Source organism: Neopsephotus bourkii, unplaced genomic scaffold, assembly GCF_033783945.1.
Source record: "Neopsephotus bourkii isolate Nb327-2 ecotype Australia unplaced genomic scaffold, CSIRO-AGI_Nbou_v1 NB_126, whole genome shotgun sequence".
NCBI lineage: Eukaryota > Metazoa > Chordata > Aves > Psittaciformes > Psittacidae > Neopsephotus > Neopsephotus bourkii.
The window spans coordinates 1,726,807-1,749,114 of NW_026900643.1; the positions used below are offsets into that span (position 1 = coordinate 1,726,807).

The 22,308-nt window shown below is 38.7% G+C and overlaps 1 protein-coding gene and 1 long non-coding RNA gene across 3 annotated transcripts in view; one reads left to right on the top strand and one right to left on the bottom strand.

Annotated features, from left to right (window-relative positions):
- Window positions 1-5,423: 5,423 nt before the first annotated feature.
- On the bottom strand, window positions 5,424-8,720 carry LOC133220002 (uncharacterized). Of its 2 annotated transcripts, XR_009727620.1 has the most exons (4): window positions 8,376-8,720; window positions 8,040-8,164; window positions 5,934-6,016; window positions 5,424-5,806 (listed from the first exon to the last, which is right to left on the bottom strand). It is a non-coding gene; the product is annotated as an uncharacterized LOC133220002 (long non-coding RNA). The 2 variants fall into 2 exon arrangements; XR_009727618.1 differs by having other exon boundaries at window positions 8,040-8,720.
- A 277-nt stretch (window positions 8,721-8,997) lies between these two features.
- Window positions 8,998-22,308, top strand: part of CYTH3 (cytohesin 3) — a 49,484-nt gene continuing 36,173 nt past the window's right edge. The window contains exon 1 of the mRNA XM_061367716.1: window positions 8,998-9,179. Within this exon, the coding sequence (XP_061223700.1) occupies window positions 9,149-9,179 (31 nt within the window). The 5' untranslated portion in view covers window positions 8,998-9,148. The remainder of the gene's footprint in view (window positions 9,180-22,308) is intronic.

Genomic DNA, 22,308 nt, shown 5'->3' on the forward strand with positions numbered 1-22,308 from the left:
TGAGTTCTGGAAAACTTTTACAGATGGGAATAAAGAGCAAGGGCATGATTTCGTTAATCGTGAGAATTTGGCTGTGCTCATTATCCATCTTCTACTGAAATGGTTTTTCTTCTAGCAGGAATACCAGAATGCAGGTCTTACCAGGCCAGAGAGGAGGAATAATCCTTACAGGTAAGAATTCATTCATTCTTTCTCAGCTGGTACAATAACTGAACTAAATATCCCACATTCTCATGCTTTTTCAGTGCTCTCAGTCAACAGCAGGTTTCAAAAACTTTTATGTGAAAAGTCTGTCAGATGTAAATGTACTCTGTTTCCTAAGGCTTTCAATTTTTCCCCACAAACAAAGGAAATGGATAATTCTATTTAAATACCGAGCAATCCACACTTACTTGAGTAGCTTTGTGAATTAAAATTGTGCAGTATGTGAATCATTTTTATATAAAATATGCTTTAATAGTTTTGATTTCAAAATTATCTCCACCATCTTTGCTTAATTATGGGTATTTGGAAATTTCCTACAGCCTGCTGAATAGCACACCTGATTCAGAAGAGGACAGCATGCATCTGTACAACTGAGATTTCTGCTATTTGAAAATATAATGAAGCTTTTAAAGATACACATAAACATTTAACTAAATTACTTTCTAGGACATTAGTGTTTCAAATGCTTCCATTGTATTTTGTACACTAAGTCATTTTTTTTTATTTTACATTACATTTCTTGCTTTACCCAAGCATGGCAATTTGCCAACCTTAGCTTTCAGTGATAAATTCTGCTATACAAAGCAAAAGTTTTTATATCGGAGGTCACTTCCTTCTGATATTCTATCATCTTCCTGGTTTTGTCTGTTTTAAATAAATACCTTTGTATTTTCACATCTTTTATACGCATGTATACACAGATCCTTTCCTCAGTATTAAAACTGATAGTTGCAAGTTGGCAAAGATAAAAAAGTCACACTGCTTACTTCAATTTCATTGAAATAATATACTATATGGATGCTTTTATATTACAGTATTAAAAGATCTTAACATATTGATATAAAAGCATTTTGTGAATTTGGGAGTGGGGTGAGGAGGCAGGGGTTGATGTTTCGTAACAACATCAAAATGGAAATTATCTCTGCATACAGCTATATTTGAGTACTACAGATTGACACATGGAGGCTGGGTTCTCACAGTGAAAAAATGTTATTTTAAAGCATCTTAAATTTAAGCATATTGAAATTTAAAATCTAAAAAGAAATTACGGTGGAATCCAAACATCTCTCTTTTATTTGTCTCAAGAGGTTGAATATTTCTGCCTGAGAAAAAAAACCTAGAAAACTCAGCAGGGAGAAGCTAGAGAGATCCCTGTATATGCAGCTGGACCCAGAGAAAATTAAGGAAAAGGTGCACTGAATTAGGAGTGGTCAGGGAGGAGAACGAGATCAGAGGAAAAAACTTGAAGTTGATTCAGCAAACTGGAGAAAAGCTTTTGGAACTTACAAGAAAAAGAAGCTGTCGCTGATGTCACTGCCCATTTTAGCAGTCTCTTATGAATTCCTCTTTCCCACAAAAAACTTACTAAGGATGTAAGCTGCAAATCATTATGTATTAATCTTTTTATGAAGACATTTTTGTCATTGTTCTGTAGACCTATTGTTCTTTTACAACTATATTAATGGTCTAAAAATAGCAAGGACAGTTCTATCATACTTAAATTACAATTTTGTTTCTTAAGAATGATTATTTTATACTTGCTGATTAAGATCACAGAAATCCTTTTCTGACCACAGAGGCATAAGGTACCAAGTTAATCCTTCATGTAACTGCACTGAGGTAAATGGAGTTACATAAGGAATTAATTTGACCTGTCTCCTCCATTTCCTTGGAAAATTTCTTTGTTTTAGTGCTTGCCAAGTTTTAACTTTGCCTCTCTCTTGCTTAACATATTCGCGTGCTTAGAGACAGTTTTTCTGTCTTTAAGACTATAAGGGGAAACACAGCAGGAGAAAGACAATTAAGGTGAAGATCTGCTTTTTAAATTGAAAGTACATTTCAATTATCTCAAGAAAATACCAAGAGCTTTTTGTTTTGGTAGAGAAATGTAGGGGATTATACTTACATCCATGAGGATATGAAAGGAGTAAAATAGTATGTGTAGCCATAAAAGGGGAAGGATTTAAGTGATGTTTTTCTGCCTCATGTTTCTTTCTAATTGCAGCAGTTGAAATAAATAGGATCCTTTCTTTGTTAGAGACAATAAGAATTTAAAATGTGACACAATGTCTTTTAACAAAGAATCGCCTCCCCTTTTCGTCTGAACTCAACAGGAGCTATGTATTCAAAAGTAACCTACAAGAGAAGCTGAAGGCATATTCTCACCAGTATACAACTGCTGTATTTCATGGTAGAATAAATTTAGGTCTTGGATGGTAACATGGCACAAAATTCTTCGTACAAACTCAACCCACCATTATAGAGTTACTTAAAACCCCAAACCCTCACAAAACAGGGAGTGGATATAGGTTTACTCCTGATGATTTCACATTAGAGTTGGTAAGATTTGTCTTCATGTTGCAGGTATAAAGCTAGGATAAAGCTTTGTCTAAACACTGTAACTCATAGCTGGCTAATCTTGACAGGAATTTGATCATGATCAATTTATTACCATTAGGTGTTTTAGCACTACAGATGAGACATTAACAAGCATGTAAGTTTGACTATAGGCATAGTTTGAGAAAGGCTGAGCATCAGGGGTCAGAAATTGAAATTGATGGTGAGTCAGTGGTTAGAATTATACAGGGATATTGCCCACACTGGCAAGATAACTATCCAGCAGCTTGCCCTCCTTCTTTCCACACCATCTGCGTGTCCCAGTCTACCAATGCTGTAATTGTGCCAATGCAATTGTTCGTGGTACCAGAGCTTTAACTTAATCAATGGAATAATTCTGGTTAAAAATGACCGGTTTAGGCAGAACTTTTAAAAGCTGGACTGAGTAATCTGATTTACAGCATGGCTTCACAAATGGTCGCATGAATAGATGAGAGGGCATTGAAAGTCACAATCATTAGTCACCTGTTCCTGCTCCTGTCTAATTTTATGGTTCCATATTTATTAAACCCAGATTTGTGCACTGCTGAGTAGCCAGCAGCAAGATCTGAGCCAGCTCATGTGGAGATATGCAATTGCATTTCAGATGCTCACTGGTGAATCAACAAGAGCACCTGGTCTAACCCTTCTAACACTGTATGTCACGTCCAGCTTGTCACTTGGCTGTCACATGTACCATGGGATGCCAGCCCTCATACGCTGTGGAATTGTTTAAGAGTTCTTCTCTGGGCAGAGAGGAGGAGGGAACTGTAGAGGCCTCCCCTGCTATTAGCACTTCTACAATAATCCTTCAACTTCTGCTATATATGCATGCAGCTAGAGCAGGACTTGTGTTATGGTTTGCAGCCCTGCTACAGTTCCCAGTATAGGATGAATGAGGAATTTCAAATACCCAGGTCTTGCTGAGACTGGGAAGTGGTAAGTGGTAATACATTTAATGGTAATGGTAAATGTATTATGGTAATACATATAATGGTAAATGGTAATACATAACCATGCCAAGCTGGAGTTAGCCAACAGAGGTGAATTCACAGACTGTGGCTACTTCTCAGGGTGGGAACAGAATCTGGCGTTAATCAGGGCACCCTCCCTTGAGAATTACTTTGTATCAAGTTCTATCATTTTCCTGAGATAGAAAAACTCTCTCAAGCATCATGCAAAATTCCACTCATGATCTTTTTCAGCTTATGTTGTTTGAATCCAAGTCCTCCTTTTCTGTTATTTTAGGCACAGCTTTCATGCTAGAAAGAATCCTGGTTTTGCCTAGTACTGTGTATGCATAATTAATACAGGTAAAACAAGTTCTAATGCAAAGTATGTTTCAGATCATAAGCATTACAGAGTTGGTGGACCTCCACAATTTTTAATGCATTTGGTTTTTCTCAGTGGGGCATTCTGCTGTTCATTACTCAATGACTTATTAGTGGCCCTATCAGTGTTACACAATGGAAATAAGCACTGACTTCCAAAACCAGTAGTATTTAATATTAGGAATAGATAGAGCTCATTTAGAAGTCTTAAAAACCCCAACAACCTCAAAATAAGTCAGGAATTAGAATTTGAAATAAGCTTGCAAATAAAATTCAGGATATGATTTAGAAGTTCATCTGGAGAAAAACTCATGCAAAATTCTTAAAAGAGGGGCATCTTTAACTTTGGGGGGGTTTGACTATTTTAAGGGAATGAGCTTCCTATGCATACGAAAAGCACCATTCATAAAAGGTGTTTGACTTGCTAAGCTTCAGCTTTGATGTCTCCGACAACAATATAAAATACCTGCATATAATTTTTTCTTGGATTAAATGGAAAGTGCAAATACTTTTGAAACCGTTAAGACAACCAGCAAACAGGATTTTTCCAGCTGAGACAAATAGAGTATGTGTGACAGCATAAACATTTTAATAAACAATACATGGCTAAAACCCGTCTGCCAGACAGAGGAAGTCAGAGTTTGCCTTAGGGGCTTAAGAATACCAGGCTTTCAAGTACTGATAAATTAAAAATTAAAACATAGGGATGAAGAAAAGACATAATGATGGACTAAGACCTTCCTGCCTGGAAAATATTAGGCATTGCTTCTTAAAAAATAAACAGAAGTATTCTCTAATACAATGGCCTAGTATCGATGACAGTGATTCTGGCTAACAAGAAGATACTGTCTTAGGAAATGTAATGCTTGCACCATTTTTCTACAAACATGAGCATCTAAGTGAGCAAGCAGTAAAATCGTAATAAGAAAACCACAAAATTCTAGCTTACAAAACATTGCACCGCATCTGTATTCTTTAAGATGTATCTATATTCCTTGAGATATACATCTATTCTTTAAGATAGATCTATATTCTTTAAGAATGTATCCTTAAGACTGTACAGATGTTCATGTATTTGAGATTAACTGTTCTCCTTAAGCATAACTTCTTGCCAAATCTAACAAAAGTGTCAATAAAACAGACTTCCAAATTAGTGATGTTTTGACTGCATGAAATGGGAATATATGCATGGAGGATGACTACCTCCTCAAATAAGATGTCAAAGATTCTTTCCTCCTTCTGACAGTAAGGTGCATTACTCCATCTCCCTGTATTGGATACTGACATCTGGTTTGATGGCACAATGGCAGTTACTTTACTTCCTTCTGGATTAATAAAAAATTCAGAATTGTATTTCTGGTCTTTGAATACAATGTTAGTATCTACTTTCCAATCACTAGTCATGTAATGAACATCACAGCTCATCCTTTTGATTTATGAAATCTATCATCATACAATGGAATTTTACATCACTGAAACATTTACATTTCTGAAAGAGGAAACTTAACAAAGTAAGACTAGGCTTTTTTATTTCTACAAGTAAACTAAAGATGAACAATGAAGATGATTCTCCCCCCCACCCCAAATTTCCATTAACAAATAAAGAGCAATCCAGAAAAAAGGGAGTCCACTCTTGCTGAGGAAAGGACTTGGTAACCTTTCCTACTCTTGAATTCTTTGATTATTAAAAAAAAGAAGAAAAAGGAAGGGTAAAGAGTAATTTTCATTTTCAGCCAGTATTGTTTGGAATCTGGTTCAAAAAATCCATAGAAATAGCTTAATATCCAATGAGCCTTTCAGACCATACAAATGTGATAATGTGATGTAAGGGATTCAATTGTCTTCACTGGCTCTCTGTGTAAGGACAAATGTCATAACAGATAATCTCCTAACCCCTGAAAATGAAAAATGACATGATAAATTACTGCTTAGTGGAAGCTGAACCAAAACAGATACTAAACTATCCAAAGAGAGGGAAAGGGAAAAGTAAAATAAAATGCAATAAAATACAAAGTGTATTACCTGAAAATTCAGCAAATAACCACATTTATCATTAAAGGACCAACCTTGCCAACAGCAGGTTTTGGAGAAAGCCCAGTTTTCTCCTAGACATAATTTAAACAGACCAGCTATTAGACTATTATTTGCACGAATGACAAACTATGAAGTTCTTCCAATATAGAAGGTTAGATTTGTGGATACAAAACTGGCAAAGCATACTTGTAGTAAATATAGATCTATGACTACAGAATGGACTGCAAGAAAGAAAAACAAAACAAGACCAAGCAATCTTTAGGAAACTGCTGATTGAAACCCTTATTCATATATAGAGAAAAATAAAATTCATATGTATTTCAAAACAGAAGAACGATCAAAGTTTCAGAAAAGAGAGTAGATGTAAGAGAATTATTCACGAGTAGGAAACAGTTTATTGGAGTGTATCCTAAAGTTTGCTGAGACTGTAACCTGTCTTGCTGCCTGTCATCTTTGTTGGTAAGGAGCTACCCAGTATTTAATGACAATGCCATTGTTACTCGTGAATTATCCAAAACTATATAGTTCTGCTATGGTAGAACTACTATAGCTATGATGTAGAAATATGACTGTAATTCTTTAGTTGATGTTGTGCATTTTCAAAAAATCTATTCCTGACCTAGTTAGGTTTATAGCCAGACATGAGACCTGTTTTATATACGGGAAAATGAGACAAGAAGGTAACAGGTTTGATCTTCAAAGTTTCTATTGCACACCTCACTTGAAGATTAAACAGCTTTGACCAGTAAGCACCTTGTACTCAGAATTAATAGTTTTAATTAGAACACTTGCAGATCAGGCCCATGCAAAAGTATCTTCATAATATACACAATATGTATGAAGATTTCCAGCTTTAAGGGACATCTGCCATCATTTCAGAGACATACAGCCTTGAGAAGACACTGTAATGTCAATACTCTTTTGTACTATGTATCATTAATAAATCCTCCTACTAAAATGGGACTGTAAAGCAGAGACTTTCCTTGAGAGAGTATTTAATGACATACATTTCAAAGTTACAAAGTCAGCTACATTTTCAATAATGCAAAATATTGATAATTTTAACTGTGCCATCAAGTTAGTATGCAGTTATAATAAGGAACATTTGCTTATCTCACAAGTTTAGAATTGTCTGATTTTACCACGAAGTTTACATAAAATCTTTGCTATTAATTTGGGGAATTTTATAACCACTTACTGCTTCCATGAAGTCAACAGGAATTTTAAACTGACTTAGGGCGAGGTGGACTGTTACCAGCAGCTCACCCTTCTCTTCTACTAAACTTAGTGATCGGGCTATCTTTCATTTTGCACTAGAATTTTCTGTCCAACAAAAGTATATTAAGTTATACTGAAATATAGGAAAGAAGGAAAAAAAAAAAGATACTGACAAAAACAACAAAAGAAAAGAATATATTTTATATAAAGGTGGAAAACAACATATGAAATGAAAGCAAACAATCTGTGACCAATTATGAAATCAGAATTTTTCTCATGAACCAGATTGCCCTTTAATGTAAAGTAAGTTTTCTCAGTGTGCAAAAATATTCAGAGTCCACTGTCAGTTCATCTGCATTCAGACTTATTTTAAAAACATCCCATAATTGCACTTTATAGACACGTATTTCAAAATAAATCCCTTACCTAGGTAATGCTTCTGTTTTATGTAATAATATTTTTATACACTTACTAAACTTATAACAATATTTAACATAGGAAATACAGAGGAGTATTTCAAAAGTTTGTGATATTTATGGTTTCTAGATGAGGTAAAACGCTTTATCACCAGAGCAGCAGCCAGAGCGCAACCTCAGCTCTCAGCAAAATGGGCTGTAATAACCACCTATTAGCAGCAGTGTCAAGAGGTGAGCGCTTCCGACACAGATTCCTAGACCATGCTCTGCCCCATGCCAGCCCACAAAAGCAAAATGAAAAACCCGATATTTTCCTGTTGGCTGACCCTTTCCCCTCACAGCTTCCTTTCTGAGTAAGATTTTGACACCAAAGGTTAAAAAAAAAAAAAAGACGGGTGCTGCCGAAGAAATAAGGAAGGAAGGAAGGAAGAGTGGCCTGTGCCAGCACACTTCTGCTTACCTTCACACAGACTTTGGAGGCTGCTGATATCCGGACTCCCATGATATCTCACTGACGATCTTTACTGAGAACTTAAGAAATCTCACATCCTTTGACTCCTAGGGCAGTAAGCAGACAAATCCTTTCTGTTACCAACACAGGTAACACAAACCAATGCAAACCCCTGTGCCACACATGGGGAAGTAGCCTCTACACAAGGCTCTTCATGACCCCTGTTGCAGCGGATGCATCCAGCACCCCTCCACTACCAGACCAGACCCAAGAACAAGGAGAAAGCAGTAACTGTAAGAAAACATGCAGAAAAATCATACGCCTCAGATTAGAGACTCGACCCACCTTATCCCAGTTCACGACACGGCTTCAAGCCAGCTCGACCCTCGCCTTCCTGTTACCCTCTGCTCTTTGCCCCCTTTAGACCCCTCTAAAAAAGCCAGCAGCTCTGCAGACATTTTCTGGCCACCGCAGACCCCAAGAGACAACCCCAACCAACACGAAACCCAACTGACTCGACTGGTCTCCTCAGCCCCTCCCGCTATTGCCCTCAGGCTGCTAGCCAGCCGCTGCCCCGCAGGCCAGGCTCCTCCCGCTGCCCTCGCCCCCTGCCCGCCCCCAGAGTCCACGGGGAAGTCGGCTCAGGCGCCCCAAAGCTGCCAGGCCGCACCATGCGAAACCTGCCGGGGGGGAGCAACGAAAACGAGCTGCAGGAAGGCGAAAGGGAGGCAACCCCCGCCCCCGGGTCCCGCTCCGCCGCAGGGCACGGCCAGGGAGCTGCCGCCCCCTGAGGGGAGGAGGCAGCGCAGCGGTGGCCAGCGACCCTGTAGCGGCGGAAGCGGCCGTGCAGGCCGGCCGGGCCTGCCTTTCCCCCCCTCGCTCCTCCGCGGGTCACATGAGAGGGGCGGGCGGCTGGGCCGAGGCGGCGGGTGCCGCTGGGGCTGAGGCAGGACTGGGCGGAGAGGGAGGGCGCAGAGCAGCGCGGCGGCGGTGGCGGAGGAGGAGGAGAGGCGCCTGCGAGGCGGCGAGTGCTGAGGCGCGGGCCCTGAGCGAGTGGCGCGAGCTCCGGGCCTCTCTCAGCCGCGGCCGTTGCGGAGCGCGCTCCTTGCGGCCTCAACATGGACGAAGAGGGCGGTGGAGGTGGCTGCGGTGAGTGGAGGGGTTGTGCCGGGAGACGCTGCCTCTCACCTGGCCAAGGCGGGAGCGGGGAAGGCGACCGAGGCGCCCCGCTCCTGAGAAGAGGGGTCGCTGGTCGCCTGCCCGAGGCCGTGACACTCGCCGCGCCCTTCCCTCTGCACGGAGCTGCCCGCCGTTGTTGTGTCCTTGTCCTGCCCGGCGCTGAGGAACTTAACAGCGAGCACCGAGCAGCTCCCAAGAGCGGGGGAGGGTCGTGGCGGGGCTGGCCCTGTCGCCGGCGGGCACAATGGGGGCTCTGTGCCCCGCGGCGGGCGCCCCCGCTGCCGGGAAGGGTCAGGCGGAGGTGGGGGGGAGAGGCAGCTTTGCTCTGGCTCGGCGGGGTTCGGGTACAAAGGGGGTGACCGGGCCGGGCAGGGGTTCCCTTTGCCCCCGCCGCAGTGACAGCCCCGGGGCATCGCCGTTCTCGTGCGGGCAGTTGCTCGTCTGCTGGGAGAGGGGAAGGGGGGGAAAAGACGAGAAAGAAAGTGTGTGTCTTGCAGTGTGCGAACAGCGAACAGAGTAATTAAGCTCTGCTAAGGCTCTGTTTGTGTGTGTCATCTTAATGGAGGCTCGGTGATAATCACGGAGTGGTTCATCCAGTTTAAACAAGGTGAACTGTTTGCAGAGGCGTTCATGTTGCCAGATACTACTTTTAGAAAATCTGACTCGCGTCTTGGGGGAGTTTCTATTCTTCGTTTTTATCTTTCGGAGACCGGCTTGAGCCCGTCCCAGTTAAGGCGCTACAGACGTGCAACACCCTTCCCTCCTTTAATTTATAATGTGTTTTGTGAGTACGTGTGTAAAGCTGCTGCCCGAAATAACCAGTTCTTGTGTATCGTCAGCGATAATGGTGGCTGTGGTGGCTGAGGAGTTAGCTGATCCTGCCTTGGGGCAGAGGGATTGACTTGAGTGGACTGCCCTATATTCTCTGTGACTGTGGCGGTGGTGCAGTGAAGTGATGAGGCCGTATCTTAAACAAATGCTAAACAGACTGCGTTTGAATGCACCGGCTGATTTCTGAATAGGTAAAGTAAGGGCTTAACCTTGTATGATTAATAGTTGCACGGTGCTTGCTAATTCTAAATATAATTACCCAGAACTCGGAAATCAAGTGGGTGTGGTGTTTGTTTTGACAACTTGAAAAAAAAAAAGCTATGATGAATCAGAAAAATCATTCTTCAAGCAGTTGTCTGGAAGAGTGGCCATTTCTCAGCAGCATTTCTGCTCATTTTGTCAGTGATAGACTTAACTCTTAAAAGAAATCTGAAAAGACAAAACAAGACAGTCCTGAAAAGTTATTATTCAAAACAGTTAAATACTGTAATTGTAAAGAGCAGAAAGCTCATTCAACTCAAAATATGTTATTTTCATAGTATTATGGACTTGCATCTGTAGTTAAGGGAGATGAACATGCTTGTTGGCACTAACCCTGTGTAATATAGAACTTAATCACATGTGAGATGTAAACTAGAAGGTGGACTTATTGCTGAATCAATCTTTGATAAGGTGTTAAGCATTTCAAAGTTGGATTTTCATGGGAGGGAGAACACCCAGGACCTCGGGAGGAGACGGTTTATATTTAGCTGAAGGCTGGTTCTATAGGTGAAGCTGGATTTTTACGCAGTGTGTAAGTATTATTTATAACCTCATATCTCATTAATACACATGTTGCTTCTGTGGGGTCAAATTACAGTACAGTTTATGTTTCTCCCTACTTGACTTCATTGTAAGACAACTATGGACTAGTAAGACTGGAAATTTTTTTGCAGTCATTGTATTTGGTGTTTTACATTGTAGTGTTGTTGAGTATTCTTTTTTTTTTCTTGAGTAGGGATCCAGTCTGGCTTTTTCTTCTGGACCACTGTCAATTTGGAACATCAGCATTAGTTAGGTCATTTCCAGCTAATGAATTGGTATTTTGAATTGAGAGTTTGCTGTTCTGTTTTTTATTGATTTATTTTCTAACAATAGGGAGCATGTAGAAAATGTGGATTTGACAGTCAATTTTAAAATCCCTTATTGCTGCTGAGTAGTGAGGCTCATGGGCTAGGAGTCTGACTAGGGCAGTACAGTGTTTTGAACCTCTGCAGGACATTTGCAATCCTCAAATCAGATGTTACTGAGTGGGAAACTTGGAGATAAGCATATCTCTGTGCACAAGTACTTTAGGAAGTATGCAAAATTATTTGAGGACTGCACAGAAAATCACCCTAATTAGAGACTTGAACTAGATAAGCATCTAAATATCTAGGACATTAAACTGTGATTCAGAAGGTAAACTGCTATTCCCAGCTCACTTGTGTGCTGCCACTGCTCTTCAGTTTAATTTGTGTCCTATGCTTCAGTTCCTGTGTTTGTCAAATGGGGTCAGTTGTTCTACCACAGTGATAAAAACTGTGAATGAAAACAGAGCTGTGTAAAGGATTTATTATTTTAGAATCACTTGATGGAAAAGAAATGTTAATTAAGAGAATTGTTCTTAGCAGCTCTTTCTCTTTTGTATGTGGAGCCCTAAATAGGGGCATGTGTTTATATTATACAATCCACTTACGTACAAGCCTCCCATTGATTTCAGCAGAGGCTCTGTGCATGGATTATTGATGTGATATGATCCAAGTCAGTTGGTGTGTGTCTCAACCTTCTTTTGTGTTCTGATTAAAATATCTCTGTGGTTTGCTTAAGCCAGGAAATTTTTCCTCCCTCTCCTCACTTGGCTTAAACCCACATCTTTTGTGATTTGACTGAGGCTTTTCTTGCATGCTTACTGTTATGTGGGGATACCACTGCACTATGATCCTCATTTTGAACAGTGCTGTTGGCAGCAGGTGCTTTGGCTGTGTACTGCTAAACAGTAAGTGATCTTCTGTATAGCATCAAAAAACAGTGCTGGAAGCACAGGATAGTACTTCTCTTTGTTTTTCTGAATTTGAGTCTTGTTATGCAGTAGGTTTGTAGTCTCCCAAATTCAACTCTGTGCCATCCCTCTTGGAAAAGACTGTAAGATTGAGTGCTTACCAGCTTCATATATATGTTTGTTTTAAGCTGTCTCTATGAAGGGTTCTAAACAGACATGCCAAAAAGTTAAAATCCTGCTTCTACTTGACAAATAGGCCAAATTACAGTACTAATTGTGGTATTGAGGTTTCCCTACTGTGCCCCAAGCTCTGTACTTTATTTTTGAATTTTGAAGCTTTTTTTGGGGAAGAGAGCAGTTCAATTGCCAAGCTCTGTTAGTAGTTGGCTGTACTTGCCAGGGATGGTGCCAGGTAGAGCGCTGATTCTGTTATATAGACAGACGTTCATGAGGAACTAGGCCGAGAGACCAGATCGTCTTGCAGAGGACTCAGAAGAATAGATTTGCTGCCAAACCGAATTAGCAAGATGATTTCTGCTCCTTTGCAGGACAAAGCATTTATCCATTTATAGGTAAAGCTGTTAAATGTAACACACCCCCAGAGTTTTCCCTGGAAAGAAAGTTTAAAAATTGATTTAAAATAAAATATCTCACTTTTAGATATGAGCAGCCTGATCTTTTCTGTTCTTTTCACACTGCAGTTATCTTTCAAAAGTAGATGTTAAAGATAGAAGAGTGCATGTGGCTTCCTTATGGTTACAGACATTTGCTCTGCATTTAAGACTAAATCTGCATAGTTTGTTTATAATAAAAGAAACTAATAAGAAATGTATTTTAACACAGAAGAATGTTAAATATGTTTCACTCTCTGCTCATCAAAGTGGGTAACTTGTACTGGTAGTTTTAAAAAGTTGTGCCAAGAAGTATTCAGTGGAGGGCTTGTAGTTCTAAATATCACTCTAGGGAGATGCCAAGAATATAAAAATGCACCTGAGTGTTAGACTAGCCACATAGATTGATTCTAAGGAAGGAAAAATAGCAGATACAGAGTAGGATCACAAAAAATTAAATGCCATAAATATAACTTCTATCAGACAGTAGAGCTTCATGCTGCTTCTTATTGCTAAATAAATACTTCTTCATGCTAAACTAATCTCGTATTAGTATAGATTACCCGTCAGCTCACTAGTATCTCAACCTTTAGTTCCCAAGCAATTTAATCTGTTATCATGTTAATAAAAAAATGCCATAATAAAATATTAATAATTATATTGTGAATATTAGTTGTTCTGGTGAAATCAGAAAATGGGCTTGTTAATGACACTAACACATTAAGGGTTTTTTTTTGCCTGATGTTCAGTATTTTTAGCTTGACGTGGAAGAAAACATGAAATTTTTGCTGATACAATTTCCAGAGGTTGCCAGTCGCCAAACTTGATGTTTTCTTATATAATGGTATTTGGTGACTTGGGCTCAGCAATGTAAGTATGCCATGGGTTTAGGGGAGCATTGCTGCTATAACATAACATCTCTGTTACAGAAAGACAGCTGTAGGATTTACTCACAGGTAGAGAGTGCACTTTGCAGAATAATGTCTAGGAATAATAGTAATAGCCATGTGAAAGTAGACTCCCCATGTGCTACTGTTACCAAGTGGATATTGCAATCTTTTAAGATCACTGAGGTTGTAAGAGCTTTTACCAGTTGAGTGACTGCAGATAATGAAGCAACATGCTGTTTTCAGGGTAGTCTGCAGTTCACATAAAATTTATCAGTCTCATCATATTTTTTGCCTCCCCTCCTTTCTTTATAGGATTTTGAACACTTTTTGAAGGGAAGACGAATGAAACACGTTATGGCTTTCCTCTGGTTTCTTCTGCTTGCCATTTTTTTTGTCCTTTAAATCTCTCTTCCTAGTACAACAGAAACTTTTTAAAAGCTTTAAACTGTTTTGCTTATACTGTAGCTGCATCTTACCTGCTTCTATCTTTTATCCCTTCTTTGCCCTCCAAGTGCAAACATGCTTTAGGTTGTTTCTTTTCACAGCCTGTCTTTGGCCCCATTTACTTTTTGAACTACCACTACCACTCCATTTTCTTTTCATGTTGAAAGTCATTGAAAGAGCTGCTTGTAGTCACTGTCTGAAGAGTATCTTTTCCAGGTTCATCTTGGGTCCTTTCCACACTTGTCCTGACCCCTTGTACTCAGTACATTCTCTTCCTCTTTGTCCTGCCAGCTGCCTCTAGTACTGTTTACTATACTTTTCTTTTTGAAATCTTGCTCTTTTTTGGCTTCTTTGACTGTTCTCTCCTTGTTCCTTTCCTATCTTGTTAATTCTTTTTCATTTGGAAGATAATCTGTCTGCTTCCAACTTTTTTTTTTTTTTGTGAAGATTTACAGGAACCTGTGCTTGGTTTTATGCTCTCTTCTTCTCTGTATCTTGTTTCTGGATAATCAACTTTGCAAATAAAAATGGAACTCTCATACTTAAACTGATGACTCGCAGCATATACTGTGTGCTCTGGATCCAGTACCATCTGTCCCAGCTGACATGTTGGCTTGTTTGACATCTTAAGATTGCGTAATTGTCATCTTAAGTTTAATGAGTCCAAACCAGAGCTCTTAATGTTGTTTCCACCCACTTCCTGTGTTTTGTTGTTTTTTTGGTTTTTTTTTTATGTCTGTGGATGCTGACATCCCAAGTGGCTATTGACAAGTAAAGAGAAATGTTCTAATTTATTATTTCTCAAAAAATAGTCTCAAGGAAAGTTACAATAAAACTGGCAGTAAATGGAACACTTTCGCAATCTCAAACTTATGAAATAAGTAACATTCTCCTATGCAATATTCATTTTCCTGTTTGAACACACATACAGACTAAATATGGTTATGGGATGACGTGACATTTTCTATAGGCTTCTGCATTGGACTAGCCAGTGATGCAGAGGGTTGACCAATGTACAGGGGGGTTGTACAGGGGGGTTGGAGGAATTCGATTGCTTAAGCAAAGGTATTGTCTGTACCTATCATGCCTACTAAGCAGAACAAAAGCACTAGCTATTGATAAGGAAAAGCAGACACCTGGTTCTATTGACAAGGAAAAGCAGACACCTGATTCTACTGATAAGCACCTATTGATAGGGAAAAGCAGACCCCTGAATCTACTGTTAAGGGGGAGAAGCAGATGGTTGATGGCTGGGACCAAACCCGAAGGCCATACGTGAAGACTAAAAGGTGAAAAGTTCAAGAAGAGGAAGACTCATTTACTTCATCTTGAAGACCCCTACCCATGACCAGAGGGGGCACTGCGCAGGCACAAAGGACCTTCTAGGACATGGATATGTATAGGCGTATGGTGCAACCTTATAAATGTAGAGGGAAACAACACTGGGGCACGCATGACTTTTGGAGGACCAATCCCCCGTGCGTCTTCAGCTGAATAAAGCATGCCTACTTTACAACTTTAACGAAGTTGTGGAGTCTATTCCGCTATCACCAGCATGCAGGATAGTGTTTTGTGACAACTGAGTGAATCTATATGAATTTTTCCCTCCTTTCTAAAGTAAAGTGCTAATTAATGACGTCTGCTTCATTTTTTCTCCTTATAGTTCATGAGTACTTAAGCATGTACGGAAGAATTGCACTTAGTGAAAAGTTTGGGCATGTTCATTCACAGAGGATAAAAATAAGTACTTGGCATCTGGTTTATTAGAAAAACCTGTCAATTTATGGAATTAGAAGGCAGAAAGGAAAAATTTCTACTCCTTCTCTGTCCATTCTTTTGAAGCAAAATATTGTAGAGGAAAGGTACGTGACTTAGATAATAATGCGTATTTAATTATGCCATTTGTATAAATTTAACATCTAGCAAATTGTTTTTAATTGCATATGACTTCCTTCTTTTAATTCCAGCAATTTCATGGGAAAACTTAGTATTGCAAATTTTTTGGACAGCAGTGTTTCCTCTTAGTGGGATAGACACAAAATCCACTAGAAAACCATGTATTTTGTGGTCCTCTGAGATTTGCCTGGAGAAGGAAATGGCTTGACCTATTTGGTTGCTATGAAGTAAAAACATTCTTGTTCTCTTTTTCTTTTTGTGAACATCTGTATCACATTTATTTCATTACTTTCTGAGGTTCTTTAAACCCATTATTTAGCAATACTGAGTCTTATTTAAGGAAAAGAAAGTGATGCATAGCTGCCTCCACAATTACATTGAACTTCTCATATCTGCTTATACATGGGCATGATAAAAGTGCATAGATTTAGCAATAGAGATGACATGTTAAAAGGCAAATACAAACATTATCTACTATTTCATAGGAAAAAAGTGTTTGACATACTCAGTCTTAAGGAGTTAACAGGAAATGTGTGCTAGAACCTTGTGAAATCTGAATCAGAATCTTATCTAGGATATGGAGTACTGAAGATTTTTTATCTAATTTTTCAGCAGGTTGGGCTTCTTGGTGTGGTTTTACTAATTAGCCTCATTTTCAGATGTTCTGTTTAGAATAAAAAGAAATAGTTACCTTATGTTGTTATATGCAAGGTGATACTGTTATTTAGCAACCCAATGGAAATTGTACCAGCAATGATAGATTTTGCTGGAAGACTATTAATTCCAATAATTCTTCTGAATTCCATAAGAAAATTCTTCAGAAGAATAAAAGATCAGTTCATTTGTGAAAGTGAAATCTGAATTCAGCTCTGCCTTTTGCTATCCCATCCAAGGGCTCACTTGGATTTTAAGGAACTGCCGCTGTTCTTTGCAGATGCGGGTCCTTAATACAAAAGGAGAAAGTTGTTGATTTTTTTAGATGAAACGCCTTGAGTTTCTTAACAAAACAAAAAAGCTGTGTGAGAATGATTAACCGCAAATCTGCCACTCAGGGTATGAAGAGGGTTGAACAATAACTGGGAATTAATTTTAGTGGCTTTTCTGCCCAGCTACAGATTCTCACGCAGCTTGTAGAAATACCTACTCCTCAGTCAAATTATATTGAAATTGGGTACTACCCTAGGCGTACTTTGGAAGGAGGAGTGGATGGGTAGGAAAAGAAATATGTCCAGTCTCTGTTGTACTCGCTCTCATTCTCATACACATGCATGCACAAAAAAAGGCTAAAAAAATTGGCATCTGCAAGTAAGGGAACTGCCGCTTACTGTTTTATCTGAGAGGAACTGTGAGATGTAATCATTTAATGAGTCACCTCTGCGTTTTTATACAACAGCCTTGTTAATAACTTCTCACATGGAGATGTGTGGTGTGGGTTTTATCTATTTTTATTTTTTACTATCTGATTCATATTGCAAAATACCAGGTTGTTTTCTTGTTTAATTTGAAGTATTCAAGAGTCTTTATTTGCTGTTACATTTTTGCTTTCATGTACTGTAGATAATCATGTTCCTTAAGATCCTTGTTTGGTTCATGAACAGTGTTGTCTGTAGGGTTAAATTCGGACATAAACAGATCCTTTTGCCTTAATACAAGAGACGGCTAGTTGTCAAAAGGGACATTTGTAATTGCATTGGACGTTATAAAGATTTATGGTTACTTGAAGCAGTATTTCTTAACATTCAGTAGTCAGATTCCCAAATAGGTTTTTTTTTCTTGCTCATGCAAGTTTGGATTAATGAACTTCCTGCCTAGTCATTCTAATACACAAAGGAGGAATTTTCCCACCAGGCTGTGTACTCTGTCAGAGTACAACTTTGACCACTTGCAAGTGCAGTTTTTGAATTTGTAAAGCTGCTGCATTTTTTTATTTCAGTATCTCGTAACTGGCCAGCTAGAGGATGTGGAGCAGTTTTCCCAGAAAGTTGAGGTTAAAGTGGCTGCAAGAAGAGATGGTGGCGCTGTTGAGGGGAAACTCTGCTGGGGAGAACTTTCAAGTTAATGCGTTCTCTGACAATGAAACTCCTAATGTGTACAAGCCAGGGCCTTGGTCCTTCATAGGAATGCTCCAAGTCCTTCTTGCGAAGACCAAATGAGCCTAACCCCTTTCTTGTACCTATAAAGTGCTCACCTGTTTCTGATTGCCCCTCACAGGAGCTACTGTGTACAAACTGTGCAGGCTGACGAGCCATTATAATAGATATACGGACTTTATTTCATGGGGTAGGCGAATGTGCATCTATATATTGTTTTGTTGTTCTCCCTTTACTATTTTCTTACTTTTGGTTCTAATTTTTAAAAGTCTTTTTTTTATTTTTTTATTTATTTTTTTTTAACTGAAAGGATTCTGCTTGGGATTCACCCAAAACAAACACTTAATATTTCAGTAGCATACCTTCACGAGCCTTTATCAGGTTGAAGTAATCTTTGGTTTAGTCTTGCATTTTAAAACTTGCATTTAAAATTGTTAGGTTAGCTATAAGGAAGATAGATATAAAGAAGAATTTCTTTACTGTGAGGTTGATGAGTCACTGGAACAAGTTGCCAAAAGAAGTGTTAAATTCTCCATCCCTGGCAGTGTTCAATGGCAGGTTGGACAGAGCCTTGGGTGACATTGTCCAGTGTGAGGCATCCCTGCCCATGGCAGGGTGTTTGGAACTAGATGATCTTCAGGTCCTTTCTAACTCTAACTATTCTATGATTCTATGGTAATTCTATGTTAATTGGAGAAAACTCATTCTGCATGTGGTATCAGTCACATAAATGCCTAAATGGGTCGTCTCTGTTATGGAAGTATACGTTTATGGTCTGAAAAGTAACTTTTCAACATGGCTGTATTTTTATCTAACTTGCTCTTCCACAAGTCAGTTTTGACCTAGTGTACCACTCTTTCATTTATTAAAATTGTCATATCATGTACTTGCAACATTTTTAGGCAGCATCCAACATTTATCTAGGGACAAGGAGAATATCTGTGCTTGTTTTCCCACCATCTCTTATCAGTCGTGCTGCTATTCCTGAACTGCAGTTTGTATAAATGCTGTTTCCTAAGTGGAAGTTGAACTGGTACCCAAGGCTAGAAGCAAAGTATAGAGAAATGGCTGTTGTGTCAATGAAAATGTTTGCAGTCACAGAAGGGAGATACTAGAAGGTTTCATGTATGTGTCTAGTTTGTTCCTTGTGTAGGTGTTGCTGATTAATTCTGTAATCTGGGAATCTCAGACAGGGCTTTGAGACTATCTCCTATGTATTACATGAGGTCAGCCTTTCTAGGCAGCTTGTGACATTTCAGTTTGTTGTAGATGTTTTAGCAAGGACAGATAAATGGTGCATATGGAGTTGATTATTTTTTGGCTATAGGAAGTGGATTTTTGTGCATTAAATATAGTAACTTTCTTGTTTTAAATATCTGGGAGGAAGGTTCCCAACCCCCAATGATTATTTTTTGTTGTTGTTTTAAATCAAAATACGTGTAACTCTCTTCATTCTCATTTTGTACGATGTAAGTTGGAAAGACTGCAATGTTTAGTCTTGGTCTTGTACCAATAAATGACACAGTATCACATGGATGTTTTAGAAGATTAGGTGATATTTTAAAAGAGCAAACATTAAAAGAAGACTAGTTTAAGTCCTTCCAATGTGACTTCTAATATTCAGGGTAAAGACAGTGTAAGTTGTTACTGTTCTCTTGCTGAAAACTTCCCTTTTGTACCTTCTACCTGTGTTGTAGGCCTGAAAACATAATGCGTTACAAAGGGGAAAGGTTGGGTGAAATTAGTAATCCAAATTAAATACAAATAATACTCAAGTTTATGGAGCCTGTGAGTGGGTGGACTTGGCAGATACAACCACTGTGGTATGTTAGACTTGAAAGACCATATGGAACTGATTATTTTGTGGCATTTTATAGTAAAGGTTTTTGAGGAAGGATTCTTTTTTTTTCTTTTCAATTTTTTTTTTTTTTTAGAAAAGGGGTAAAAAATAGTAAGAGTAACTTACTCTTTGCATCAAGAAGTAAAATAGCTTGTTGTAGTAGCATATGGAAAACCAATTTATTCAAAGGTAAGCTGCTAAAAGAAGTTATCCTACTGTTTTTCTATTGGCTCTCCTATTTTCTGAAGGCAGCCAAAGATCCTGTGCAGCTGGGAGTAATACAGGATCCAGCTGTAGCTTTTTTTATTGTTGTTCAGATGTCCGGTGATGGTTGAAGCTGAGTTATTGTGTGGAAATTCAGTAAAGGAAAAGGGTAGGGTGGGAAAAAAGTGACTCTCTATAAAAATATTCCAGTAAAAGCAACAGGAACTAGGAGTATCCATTTCAGAACTCTGCCATAAATCCCATCCTGAAATACTTAAAATGCCTTCAGATTTTGCTGTAGACTTTAAGTCATCTCAGAGTTCTTGGTTTATTTTTTAAACAGAAATGAAGTTAGCTGGTTGGAGCGGGAAGGTGGCTGTTCTTTTAGGTTACTTATGGAAGAAGATACCAGTTTCTTGTTTGCAGGATGAGGTTTTAGTTAAAACAGAATTCTTTACTCTTTTTAAGTAATGTTATACTATGTAATGCCAGAGTGTGAGTATATCAAGCTAATTTGATTTATGCTGTGTTTTGCTCATTTTTGTTTTGCAAAGTTTGAGTATGTAAGGAAGGGAGAAGCCTAGTATTTCCCTGGAGAGTTTGGTGTATTTGGTGCTTCCAACTCTGTAGAGAGTGCCTTGGTTTGAGATTAAATGAAATAAGTGAGCAATATAGCAGGTATATGGAACGGTGAGAATACTTCATGATGATCAAAATAATGCATCCTTTTTTCTTTCAAAGCAGTTGTTTTTCCTCATTGTTAGAAAGGTCATATTTCTGAAGTTTCTGTATAATTGTAGCCAGTCATCTTGTTTCCTAGTTATTTGTGACTAGGGATGCTGGTGTAGAAATGCACTGTCCTTTAGGTATCTTCTTCCTTTCCAAATTTTCCTTCTGAACTTAACATGCTGATGGAGTCCAAGTGGCTACCTGTATTTCAGAATTCTTGTACTATTACTGAGTCTTTAATTTTGGATGTTGTTGCTCAATCAGTTTGTAATTATGCTAGTCTAATTTAATAAGCTTAACAATAGTATACAAATTGTAAGTCCTAATTGACTGGAAGAGCTAGCTTGAAATACAAGGAGTTATTTCCATTACTAGTGAATTCTACTACGGTCTAACTACTGTCTCGACCATAATCCTGGATAGTATTAGTGCATTCCTTTCCATGTGCCTTAATTGGTTGTCAATAGCAATTCTTTTATTGGGAGGGAATAAAAAAGGAGCAGGATCTGTGGTTGGTCTGTTGACTGCTGGACAGCCTGGCGTTTTGCCCCACAGTGCTAGAAGATAACAGCAACAACAGTTTATTTTCCTTCCTGAGCTAGTAGGAACTGCTCTGTGCCATCAAAGGGGAAGTAAAATGTGGACAAAACACTTGTGCTTTGAAGGTGAAACACTTCCAACAAAAATCTATTGCAATGCAAAAATATCTGTGATGTCCACATAGCAGTGTAAAATTGATTTTGGAGCTCTTCAGCGTGGTCACTGATACCGATTGTAAGAATGAGGATTTTGTTTCGGTGGCAGGACTGCTGCAGTCTATGGATGAGTGACAATAACAGTTGATACTATTTGCATGGTGACTGAATTCACACTGTTCAGTGTGTTTTGTAAATCTGCAGCTTTTTTTTTTTTAATTGGCATATATTCCTTTTTCTGTTTAAGCAAATGATGACACTTACTTTGTTCTGTTACTGCATCGGGTGATGTATGTGGTGGCTATATTTGAACTTCAGTCAGATTGTTTTCCAGAGACTCTTGTAGTTTATCTTCTTTGTATTTAAAATTATTACAAGGCAAATAATTTGCTTTCTCTCTTTTTTTTTCTTTTTTTTTTTTTTAACATTGCAGTGATTAAATAAGCCCTGCTACTTAATTTTATCCTTGATTTGCAAGAATGGTAATCAAAATTATTTTCTCCAAGTTTTTCAGGATCACAATCTTTATTTGAATTGTGAAGAGCCTAAAGGAATCTCTTCTGGTTTAATTGTTTTCTTGAAGTGCAGGTCAACTTACAGTGCATTTTGCTAAACTAGTTGTATGTAGACTCTGCCAACGTCAAAGACCATTGAAATACAGCAGCTAGAATAAGAAACTTTGCTTACAGATTTGCTTTGAGATGTTTTGTCTATATTCATGATGTATTATAAATAAGGTCAGAAAATATTTGTGGCCTGAGAATAAAATCTGCCACCTGAATTGAAGAAAGTGGTATGATAATGTCTTTCATCTTTGAAAGACACAACACTGCATTTCAACTGTTACTG